The following is an 11969-nucleotide window of genomic DNA, read 5'->3' as shown; positions in this document are numbered from 1 at the left end:
GTATGCCTCAACGTTGTAGAATTTAGGGTTCAAATACTTTATTCTAACATTCCTGAATGATTGTCTCATGTTCTGTGTGTGCTTGCGTGGGTTTTCGACAGGGACTCTGGCTTCTTCCCATATTCGAAATCTAACAATTGGATTCAGTGTTTACCTGTCGAAACAGGGGTGTTCAAATGCAGGTTTGAAAAAATGAGACCGGATTTATTTTCTTCATATAACCATAAAACTGAGGCAATGGTTTCAGGCACTTCAAACTTAAAAATTGTAGGTTTTGCTTCAATCTAGACTGCGGGTTAAAGCGGGTGAACTTTTGCTGACCTGCCACATCAGCAAAACAAGTGTCTTGTTTCAGCTCAAAATAGCAAAGCTTTTAAATGTCTGACAAATTTGAGTAGTCTCCACTTCAACCTGCTGATCTTAAATGTGTTTATTTTTTTTTGCGTAGGACTCAGTTTTTACAACTTCCTTAGTCAAATTCCAATTCTCCTGTGCTGCATCAAGGCTTCTGTGGCTATAGTTTCTAGAGCTCTGGCTAGGGATCCCTTCCCCCAGCCGGAAAACATTTCTCAGTAACTGCTTATGCTCAAGATGTGCATGAGGCCACACACAGGTCTGTGCCGCAGTTGGAGAGTAGCAAATTCTTTATGCTCTGAAAATCTGTGCGCCTCCCCCTGCAGAGTGAAGTAGAACAGATATAAGTTTTTTTGGATCCTTGCAGATCCTCTCCAGTTCTGTCAGGTTGGATAATAAATGTTGGTAAACAGCTATTTTTAGGTCCCTTCATGCTTGATTGGGTTTAAGTCAGGGATCTAGCTGGCCCAGTCAAGAACGGTCAGAGTTCTTAACCATTTCCTGTAGGTCACTGTCCTTTGAAAGGTGAGCTTTGGGCCAAGTCTGAAGTACAGCACACCCTAGAGGAAGTTATATACAGCACCAGGATATCTCTGTACTTGGCCACATTCATCTGTCCTTCAATTGCAACCTATCAACCTGTACCTGTGGCTGAAAAACACCCCCACAATGTTTCACTGTAGGGATTTAATTGAGGTGATGAACAGTGCCTGATTTTCTCCACACATACCACTCAGAATAACAACAAAAAATTCAATCCGTCTCATCAGTTGAGATAATCTTATTGCTTATAGTCTGAGAATCCCTCATCCCTCACACCCTAAGCAGGCCATCAGGTCTCTTGGCCGAAGGACAGGCTTCCGTCAGGCAACTAGGCCACTAAGCCAAGACTGGTGGAGGGCTGTCGTGATCGTTGACCTTGTGGAATATTCTCCCATCTCTCTACTACATCCTTGGAGCTTAGCTACAGGGTAATTTGGGTGCTTCTTTACCAATGTTACCAAGATTCTTGTTCCATGATTGCTTAGTTTGGCATGAGGGTCCGGTCCAGACAGAGTTTTGCTTGTCCCAAACGTAACCCATATAAGGATTATGGCGGCCCATGTGCTTGTCATGAACCTTGAGGGTTGAAGAAATTGGATTGTAACCATGACCAGATCTGTGCTTCGCTTCTTCTATCACAGAGATCCTTGTGCAATTCCTTAGACCTCATGATTCTCATTTGCCGAGAGGCCCCAAGTCTTTTATAGACAGGGGTGTAGCTTTTCTAATTAGGTCCAATTAGTTTGATGTAGCCACAGCGACATGCTGGTATAGGAGCAGGATGCTTAAGATAATGTTATATTTCAGCTTTTTCTTTTAAATAAATTTTTTATAAAAATTATAAAATTCATTTTTTCCTGTCAAGATGGGTTTCTGAGTGTGCCTTAAGGAGAAATAAAAAAAACTTTTTGTGGTTTTGGCAAACAGCAGCAATGACTCAATGACTTCATAGGGTTTGAATAATTTGATGTCATGCAAAATCCACCAGTGTTAATGTAATCATTGCTAAAATACAGAATTGTGCAGCCCTTTAAGACTTCTTGTGATTAAGGGCTAAACAAATAAATATGACTTGTCATAAAGTCAAGACAGCTGGATGTATTTCTGATTGGATATGTAGCTGTGGACCACTCAGCAGTGAAAGTGTAAACCTGTTCAAGACAAAACATCTGATTTTTTTTTTTTTTACAAGATACAATATTTTAATATTAGATTAGATGGCACATTTAAGTCTCATTCACACAACATTCAGTTCAAATACAGCTCAGTATGGATATTGATGGTATGCTTTTTGTACTAAATGCAACCCCCCACTTATTTATTTCTCAGAAAGAGAAGATAGGTTGTCTGCACGATCTACTGTTACATTTTGATTTAAGTAAGGATTGGAATGGCAGAGCTAAACATGTGAAGAAAATTGCTGGTACCGGACCACAGTTAGTTAATTTAGAACATTTTTCATGCTTATTTATGTCCCACTTTTACTCATTGACAAATGTGGGCTTTAGAACCAAACTTATAATTCACATGTGTCAAAACTAATGGAGCATGTGTAGCTGCAGAAGCAACCATGATAAGAAATCAGAGATCAGGATTCATATAACATTAAAAATGCTTGTTCAGTTGCAATGGTGCAAATACATTTTGAGCTTCTCTGAAGAAAGGCAGTTCCCGATGTCCAAAGATGACGGGTGGTGTTGAAGATCAGCGATTGCTTTGGTTTGACACCAATATCAGTTATGTTATTAGCAAAGACATTTCAGTAGCTATATAATTTTCAGCCCTCTTTAATCTTTGAGGCGAGTGCAGAATTCTCTTGTCGGATGGCCTTGTAGTCTTCTAGAATCTTCTCCAGGTTAGCCACTGTTTTGTTAGAATTTTCTGCATCAATCTAGGGACATATTGTAAAATGAAGTGATAAAGACACAAAAGCTGTAATTTTTTACAGCTAAATATATAATAAAAAGACATGCTATTTTTACTTCAAAGGACCACACACGCATTGAAGTTCTAATGTTGAACAAGAATTTAAGATGACAAATGAATTCAAAGATCAATCTTTAACTTTAACTCACAGCCAAATTTTTAATATGAGATTTATTGATTGAAAAGAGCACTGTACCTTGGTAGAACTCAAAAACGTACCATTGAAAAAAATTAATATATATCCTACCTGCTCTTCTAGATCTCGTATCTCTCGCAGTATCGTACCAGTCTCCTCAATGGTCTGTATTAGTTGATTGCAATTCTACAAAGAAAGAAATCTCAAATATGACATTGAATAGGGGAGAAAAATAAAATAATTGGAAAAAATTGTTTGTACTTCATGTAGCGCAGCCAGATACTTATAAGACTTGCGGACTGACTCGTCTTTTTTGGCATCCTGACATTTATAACAAAGACAAAACACAAATATTTGATTTATTCATACAAAGAAATTGTTTTTCACGTTGCAATTCTACAGTTTTGCAATACTCTCAAAGTGTATATTCTATAATGTGTGAAACTGCTAAAATACTAAAAGTAGACAATGAATTTTATGTGTTATATGAACCTTAAAGACGAGCTCGTCTGTCACAGCAAAAGTCCTGTCCAGTTTTCCTGTGAGGCTGTTAATCTCTTTTTGCAGTTCTTTCGTGTCTGACAGAATCTGTAACAGCGGAAACATGGAAGAAAAATAGACAGAAAAAATGGTTTAATATATTTCAAGAAAAAGAAAGCCTGATTGTGTTACAAAAAAATAAACCATGAAAACACCATTCAACACACTTGAAGAGTTTTCACAAATTTCAGTCAAAGTTTTCCTGAGCTTTACTTTGAAAACAAAACGTTGCCAGTAATTATACCTTAGTAATTTCCTCTTTCTGTTTCTTGATGTTGCTCACAATCTCCAGTATCCTTTGAGTATAAGCTGCCCGAGACAAATCCTTAGGAAGACTTTCTAACTCAGTAACCTAAAAGGAGAAAAAGGCGGAATTATCGCAAATTGCAGGTCGGTAGAATTGTTTTACTCTATATTTGGCTACATAAAAAAACACATCAGTAAATCAAAGCTCTGTTACCAGCTGTCTATATATTGCTTCCTTCTCCTTAGCCTCCTCCGATGATACTCTGATTTTGTCATGTAGAATTTTGATCTCTGACAGTTTTTTGGATGATTCCACCTAGAAGAATGTAAATGATTTAACTACTCAAAAAATATCATTTCAAACAGAAATAAGATTTTGATCCCGTGCTCATTTACATCCTGATTACTGCAGATTTCCTTTAGCCTTCGGTGTTCATCAATGAGTGGCGCACGGTGTTTCTCCCACTGAGCGGCCAAGTTCACCACCCGCTGGGCACTGGCTTCCACTTGAGCCTGCAAGAGGGAGCTGATACGTAAGCTCATGTGCATTTAAATAAAATCACATTTGTCTAGTTTACTTACCTGGAGTGTCACAATATTGTTTTCAGCATCTGGTAGAAGATCAATAGTTTTCTTTTTAAGTTGGATCTTTTCCATCAGATCTTCATTCTGCTGCTCTTGTTTCTTGATTTCATCAAGTATCTAAACAAATTAAGTTGGAAAGGTTTGTAGTAGATATTTTATGGTTAAAATTATTACATTAGACCAGTGTTGGGACTAATGCTACTGGAACATAATTACTTCTCTTTTGTTTGTTGTTTTCATCAAAAAATATGATTGTTAGATCTTTAGTAAATCGCAAATATATTTGTGGATCTTACCAAATACGTGTGTAAATATTTTTGAGACAAATCTCTCCCCATATAGGTGCTGGGTAAAATGGCAGTCATATGTAGCTTACATCTTCAGTTGTAGGAAGTTCATCCCAAAACAATTTACCACTGGGAAACGCTGGCTTCATTTTTTGCATGGCTCATAATAAATGTCTATAATTGATACTTAATTCTTGCATTAATACACATTTTATATTGTCTTTAGGTGTACCATGCACCTGTCCTCATGGACGCGACCCGTAGTGGGCGCTGACGCTTCATAGGACAATGCCATAAAAACGATGGGGCAAATGTGCTCATGGCGAAAACATTTACGGTACAAGTGCACTGAAATACGATCATTTTATTTCTAAAATGATCTCTGCAATACATCATGCCTGGGGGGAAAAAGAAAACCTCAGCCCTTTACTGCTAACTTCAAGCTAAAAGTGATAAAGGTTGCTAAAAAGAGAAGCAACGTGGAAGCAGCAAGAAAACACTGTCAGACGATGGAAAAAAAAAATACTTACATCGAGGGCAAAAAAACCCAGGATTAAAACATGGACAGTGTTAGTGCTGGGCTTTTTTAAGGCCGTTTTAAGGGGTTGGGGTACATGCAATGCAGGCTTGTGTATGAATATATATGGGAATTTATAACATGATAGATACTTTCAGAGTAACGCACTAATCTTAGGTTTCAGTATACTTGGGCGTAACTCAATTACTTTTAAATGAAATAAATACTAACTGTAAAAAATGTTTTTTTAGTATCATGCTCAACACTGCAGTAGGCTGCTTATAATTTCTGTTTGAAAAAAGAAAAAAGGCAAGTCAGAGAGTACTGTATGATGGTCAAGTGGTACCTGAGAATTTGTGACACTCATTTGCTTCAGTTCTGTCGTTAGTCGGTCCACATCACTGCAAAGCTGCTGAAGTTGTTGTTGCAAAGAGTCCAACTCCTCTTGCTGATTGCGATTTCTGTCGCCATCCATCTGCCGCATGGGAGAAAGCGTTGCTTCCCTTTCCTTATCAAACACACATAAAGAAGTAGCGCTGAAGAATCAACTGCCAATCGCCTTCATCTGCACCACTCGGAGGACGCACCTGTGTAAAAGTAAACTTCTGCGAGTGAGTAAAGTGAGAGCCTTTTGCTAGGTCGTGGTCAGAAGACGCAGACCCCCTGAAGGATTGCAGTATGTCAGTTAAATCAGAGGTGGCGCCCAAACCACCAAAGGCACTTTCTGCGGGGGCAAGGGCTGCAGACCGCAACTGCTCCTCGATACGTTTGCGCAGCCTGGTCAGTTTCCGGGCCCTGTAGTCCTATGCAAAAGGAGACATTTGATAAATATTGACGGTCAATTTGCCAATGTACAATGCTAATTACATCACAATTTTTACAATGATAGTATGTTATATATATATATATATATATATATATATATATATATATATATATATATATATATATATCCCCCCATGCGTGTGAATACTGTGCAGGTCGAATGCATTGACATTTTGTTCTGTATTCATGTGTACTAGAATGATAATAAAGTACCGTATATCTCCATAATTTGTTTACTTTGCTGCACCTGCATGCGTTACATTAGAAGAATGAAGGTGGGGGTAGGTAGCTGCATTCCAAATGAGGCACGTGCGTCTCTGCAGTCACAATGTCACCCCAAAAAGTGTGCTAGGTTAAGTCAGTGTTTATTTGATTATTCTTTTTTTTCTCCAGCCAAACACCACTCCACAGCACAAAGCTTTCTTGTCAAGCTATTAAAATAGGAATAAAAAGATTAAAAACAAACATTTCGTCTGTTTCATAAAATCTTGGGCTTGATTAATCTGGATGTCCAACTATTTGCTAATAAAAATAAATGATTAAATATAAAATTATAATAATTCTTAAATATCTAATGTGGTTGCAGTGAATAATATTAGTAAAAATAGATAAATGAACCATTGTGCCCTGACACTGTGAGATGTTTGCTCAGGATTATCATTCAGTCAGAATCACTAATCAGGCCATACCACAATTTTTATTATTATTTATTTTTTATTTTGTTTAAAAGTTTATTCGAGGGCATCTAAGAAAGTCACCATACTAGCACGCACAACAAAAGGTGCTTGTCAGAGGCTGCAACAATGATTTCAGCCAGAAATTTCCATCAGTAATTAAAATTTTTTAAGTTACAGACAACACCTTTAAGACTCATCTCTTTATAGAAACGTAAATGTAGCAAGGTAATGGCAGATTTACCTGAGGAGTAAGACGAGAGAGGAGTCCTTGACTGTTCCACTCGTTGTTCCATTCCTGTGCTGCACTCAGTTCAAGTGTGTGCTGCTCTAGTAAGGATGCTGCCACAGTGGCGTTATGGGCAAGCTGAAGAGTCACAGGGGGAAGAAAATCTCGCTGGTAGTCTTTTGTCTCTGAAATCATGATACACACACTTCATTTTGATTGCAATGTATGGAGAACTGCAGATATCACCAGTGGTCATATATTTGTTTGTACAAGGTGGATCTTTCACTTTATCTTTATCAGTAACACCTCTTATATTTACTTGTAAGTGAAATTTAAGTTTGCCTGTTCGGAGTTCAAAATGTATGCCCATAATTTGCACAAAAACAACAACTATTTACTTTCTGTTGTAGTTTAGTGATTCTGTGAATGAAACACACACGTTTTCTTCAATATAGCAGAACACGTTTTGGAGCACAGTAGCCATTAATCAGATAATTTGGGGATGCAACCTACAACTGCAAGCAATAAAAAGTAAACCACACACAGACACTTTTTTTTACTATTACGGAAAAGTGGGTTTAAGCAGTGGTGTCCAAACTTAGTTCTTGCTTTTAATTAAAATTGTTTTATACAGTTTATGGCTTTTTAAAGTATCCGAATATGCATATTACATAATTATAATTTCAATAGTAACAATTTTTGTTATGTAAACTTTATTCTTTAATCAAATTCTAAGCATACTTTATAGGAAAGCTATTTAGATTTGCTTGAAAATTGATGTGCTTGGTGAATTACAGCTTAAAAATAGCAGCTATTGTATCCTTCAGTTTCGCTGTGGGTGTACCTCAAAGGGTAATGTTTGGCTAGGTACAGTACTTTTATTTAGCTAATTTAGCTGTCACCCAGGTGAGCCGTCCGACATGGATAAATACAGTTTTTGATTTTTAAAACATGTAAAATAGATATACAACCCCCCAAAATATACGGTATATCCTATGCAATGTTATCCCTACTATGACATGAAAAGGGCTTTGAAGCTCCTGGTGATTTTTTCACCCTTTGAGAAACTGTTCTGATGGATAGTGAGTATTTTTGACTGTGACCCTAGATGCACACCTACCATGCAAAAACTTTGGCTTACCTTTTTGTGAGATTTGTCTAGGGTCTCTAACAGGGTAAGGTAAGCTAAGGGGCTGCACATGGAAATTCTGCCTTACACCAAAACCCTATAAAATACAAACATCAGCTGTCAATATCATAATAATTACACATCATAGAATTATTTAAAAATTTAAGGCATTTATCCCAATATTCTTTAACAGAAAGTAGAACAAATAAACATTCCCACCATTTCCCATTTTAACTTTAAAGCTTTCAATAAATTACATTTTTAAGAGTTTACTTGTGTTTCACCATGCAGTGGGAGCCGGCAGTTTGGAGGGAGCCAAGGTTCTTGCAGCTGGCCTTTAATAGCAGCAGCAATACTTTTCTGAAGAACAGTTGATTTTCCTTGAGAGAAAAAAGAGAAACGAAAAAAAATTGAATTACAATACTCCTCAAAATTAAAACAAAGTTTCAAAATTACTATTTATACTGAGGTGTAGTTTTATGGGTAGCCTTAAGGGGTCTATACGATTAGATAGATAGATAGATAGATAGATAGATAGATACTTTGTTCATCCCCGAAGGGAAATTCACATTTCGATTACAGTATTATGGAAATTCTAGAATGCACATTTTAAACCTGTCAAGCATCTCTCTATTACACCAAACATGGAATTGAAAAAAACAGTTACATTAGATCAAACATTACGTGGATATTTCAAAAAATACATCTAAGAGTGAGTGAGTCAATCATCACTTCCTCTCCAATGTTAGACGCTGGCAGAGGTCATTAACATATTAACAGGATCATAATCCGCCAATGACTAAGCAGGCCAGCAGATGTTTCAACAACCAAATAAGTACTTTTGTGACATGTCCGACTCCCTATTTCATACACACAAACTGAGATACTGCCATAGTAAAATAAAACATTAATTTCTTCAAAGCTTGGTTATTAATTCCCTTAATGTTGGTTACTACTTGAACAAATCTGCAATATTTTTCCATTTATAACTTCGAAAACCTTGGTGTAGTGGTCTGAAAAAAACTAAATTTAGGGTTAAAATTAGAGGGACGCCCCAAAAAAAATAATAATTTCTTGATAGTAAAATCACTTTTTGATGTTATTACAATTCGTTTTAAAACTTGTTTATTTCCATCTTCTAATTTTCTCTTTTTTGATCAAATTCCTATCATGTTAGACTTAAAACGGGGGAAAAAAAACGTATTACGGCAACTATGTCCTTTGAAAATGTTTTTATTTGAACAATGCACACATGCAAATTTCTATAAAATGTGCACGGAGTTTGACAATAATCAGTAAAGAATCAAAACATAACTTTTACTCACAGAACTTTAGCACAAATTGCCTTCAATTTATCAAAAGGGCTACTTTCGAATGCTAAGCCTGCAGATACATTTCAAAATTAATGATCATGATGATAATAACAATATATTGTATTTATAGTTGCCTATCTCGTATGCATTTTGTTAAGCAATTATGTGATATTCCATTCTTAACGAATGACCTCTGTGTATTGTTTGTTGATGCCCTTGCAACATCCATTGCAGTCTGTTTGTCCTGTTGGGGATTATCTCATGTGCAGTCCCTGCTGAAGGTTCTTCATGATGAGGGTTTAATATTTTTCCTTTCCCCTATGGAGGTTTTAGATCAGGGGATGGTGTAATTATCTTGGGATTTTTTTGTTTGTTTTGTAAAATTGTATTTATTCAAGATTTATGAAAAATTAGAAAAATAAATTAAATGAGGCTCACCAACTCCTCATACTTCATGATTGATTGTATATGTCATCTGTAAGTGCCTAAGATGGACATCATAAATCTTGGTATTAAATTAAAAAAGGTTAATGGCATTTAAACTTTACCTGTTGGTTGATCTGAGACATCAGCACTTTCTCGGGGCAGTTTCTCCACAAGGAACATGAGCAGGGAGCGAATCTCTGTCTCACTGCTGTACAGGAAGGTTTGATAACCTATTTCACCTTTAAACCCAATCTCCTGTAAGGGTGTTTGACATATTGTTAGTAGGCCAGGTTTAAATTAAAATGTAAATATTACTTAAGACTCACATTCTAACAAAGAAAGATCTAAATTTAGCTTTGCGACAGCAGTAGGTGATTTGTTTATTTTTCTAGATGAAGTATAATGAAACAATCAATATAGAGTAGTGGCTCAGGAGGTAGAGTGCTCGTGTCCTTAGGTAAGACACTGAACGCCTAATGCCCCCAATAATCAGGTTAGCACCTTACATGGCTGCAGGACCGCTATTGGGAAATGTGAAGCACATTGTAAAGCGCTTTGGGAAGTCTTCATTGACTTGAAAAGCACTATATAAATGCAGATCTTTTCATTTCATAGGAGTGGGTGGATGATAACAATTTGAATTCTGTTGTTTTGTATAAAAAAGCAATTTGTGCTCATTATAGGTTAAAACTGAGCTACCTTTTCACAAATCAGTAGGTGGTGAGTGTTTTTACCTGACATGCTTGTGCCAAGCTCATCCCCACCCGGAAGCGGGCAGACATGCCGGGCGGGAGGGAAGTTGGCAAAGAGCTGCCCAAACTGGGATTGATCACCCTGATGCATCTCACCACCGCTTCGACTATCAGCTCGCTGGTGAAATCTTTGACACTGCCAACTTCCTCACTCAGCTCCCTGCAAGAGACAACGATTGTATTGACATGTTATTTGTGAACCGGAAGCTGAGCATCCTACCCACCCATATACTTAATCATATGATGACTATTATGGGCGACAACGTATGACTAAATGAGTAGCAAAGTAAATGATGTGTGAAAACGCTGCCAACTGCATAAAATGACAAAACTTTGCTTCCATGTGACCAAGAAGCTAGTATTAATTCTTAATACATTTCAAATGGTAGTTGTAGTTTAATTAATACAGATTCATCGTTTTGTTCTAATTATAGAGACGTCTGGAACAATGGAATAACATTGCGAATGGTATAAATCTCAAGGCTATCTACTAATCTGCCTGCCTGTCAATTACATGATTCCAATGACTTCAAAATACTTACGTGCCAACTTGCTTTAGGGCGAGTATCAAGATTTTGTCAACTTCCTCCATTTCAAGTATTTCAATCAACACGCAGGACTTCAGCAGTGAAGATGAGCGGCGTGCAGACCAACCATTCAAAGAGTGAAGTAGTGCTCCTCCATGGTGGCCATAGAGCAGCAGAGCAATCCTAAACGGCTAGCAATAAGCTAGTTTTGAGCAAGAAGAAGCCCTCGTGGGCGTTCATCATATTCTACGGGTCAAACGAGGAGATTTCTCTTCTAAAAATCTGTTCATGTCGCAAACAGAGTTAACGGTGCTGTGCGGGTGATAATGAAGGAAAATTAATATTTGTGTTCGGGTGGGTAATACAACTCAAAAGTAAAAATGACAGTAACAGTGAAAAGAGCGAACTGGTTTGTGGGAGATGAAGTCTTCTCACCCAAATGCTTGTGCAAACGAATCACAAGATGACTACGTTTCCCAGACCGAAACAAATCTGTCTCGTGACATAAATCGCGGTATGGTGGATGTAATTATTGAAACGCTTTTAATAAAGAATAATTAATTCGTACACGAAGTACTAGTTCAATCCCCAACAAACCCCATGTTAGAGGTAGTTATAGGTGATCAGGGTTTGGTAGGTTTACTATAACTTGATTACTTTCAATTACTTTTGGATTACTCCAATACCAAATATGCTCATTAAAGACAAAGGAAACTAAATATGAATAAAATTAGGACTCACAACACGTGGTAAGTTTTCTCTCCTGGCTTTGATCTCCGGCAAAGCTAACATAAAATGCGACAGAAACAAAATGAAAATAAATCCAAACAGCTTGCCAACATGGGCAGCACGGCGGCGCAGTGGTTAGCGCTTGTGCGGCACAGTTCATGTCATGGGAACCTGTTCGGGGTTCAAATCCAGCTCCAGACTTCCTGTGCGGAGTTTGTATGTTCTCCCCGT

At 37.3% G+C, this 11969-nt stretch overlaps 1 protein-coding gene across 1 annotated transcript; it reads right to left on the bottom strand.

Moving 5' to 3' along the window:
* Positions 1-2497: 2497 nt before the first annotated feature.
* Positions 2498-11565, bottom strand: ccdc22 (CCC complex scaffolding subunit CCDC22). The gene is made up of 16 exons (XM_088330972.1): positions 11025-11565; positions 10465-10642; positions 9853-9985; positions 8265-8371; positions 8004-8088; positions 6878-7047; positions 5722-5937; positions 5481-5642; positions 4328-4447; positions 4142-4258; positions 3960-4061; positions 3744-3851; positions 3452-3547; positions 3221-3280; positions 3071-3145; positions 2498-2788 (listed from the first exon to the last, which is right to left on the bottom strand). Exons 1-16 carry the CDS (start codon positions 11072-11074, stop codon positions 2675-2677), a joined length of 1893 nt encoding a protein of 630 aa, XP_088187098.1. The 5' UTR covers positions 11075-11565; the 3' UTR covers positions 2498-2674.
* Between the last annotated feature and the right edge of the window lie 404 nt (positions 11566-11969).

The sequence above is a fragment of the Urocampus carinirostris genome, chromosome 3 (assembly GCF_059441175.1).
Source record: "Urocampus carinirostris isolate Australia breed hairy pipefish chromosome 3, RoL_Ucar_1.0, whole genome shotgun sequence".
In the NCBI taxonomy this organism is placed as follows: Eukaryota; Metazoa; Chordata; class Actinopteri; order Syngnathiformes; family Syngnathidae; genus Urocampus; species Urocampus carinirostris.
This window is presented reverse-complemented; position numbering and strand designations above follow the sequence as displayed.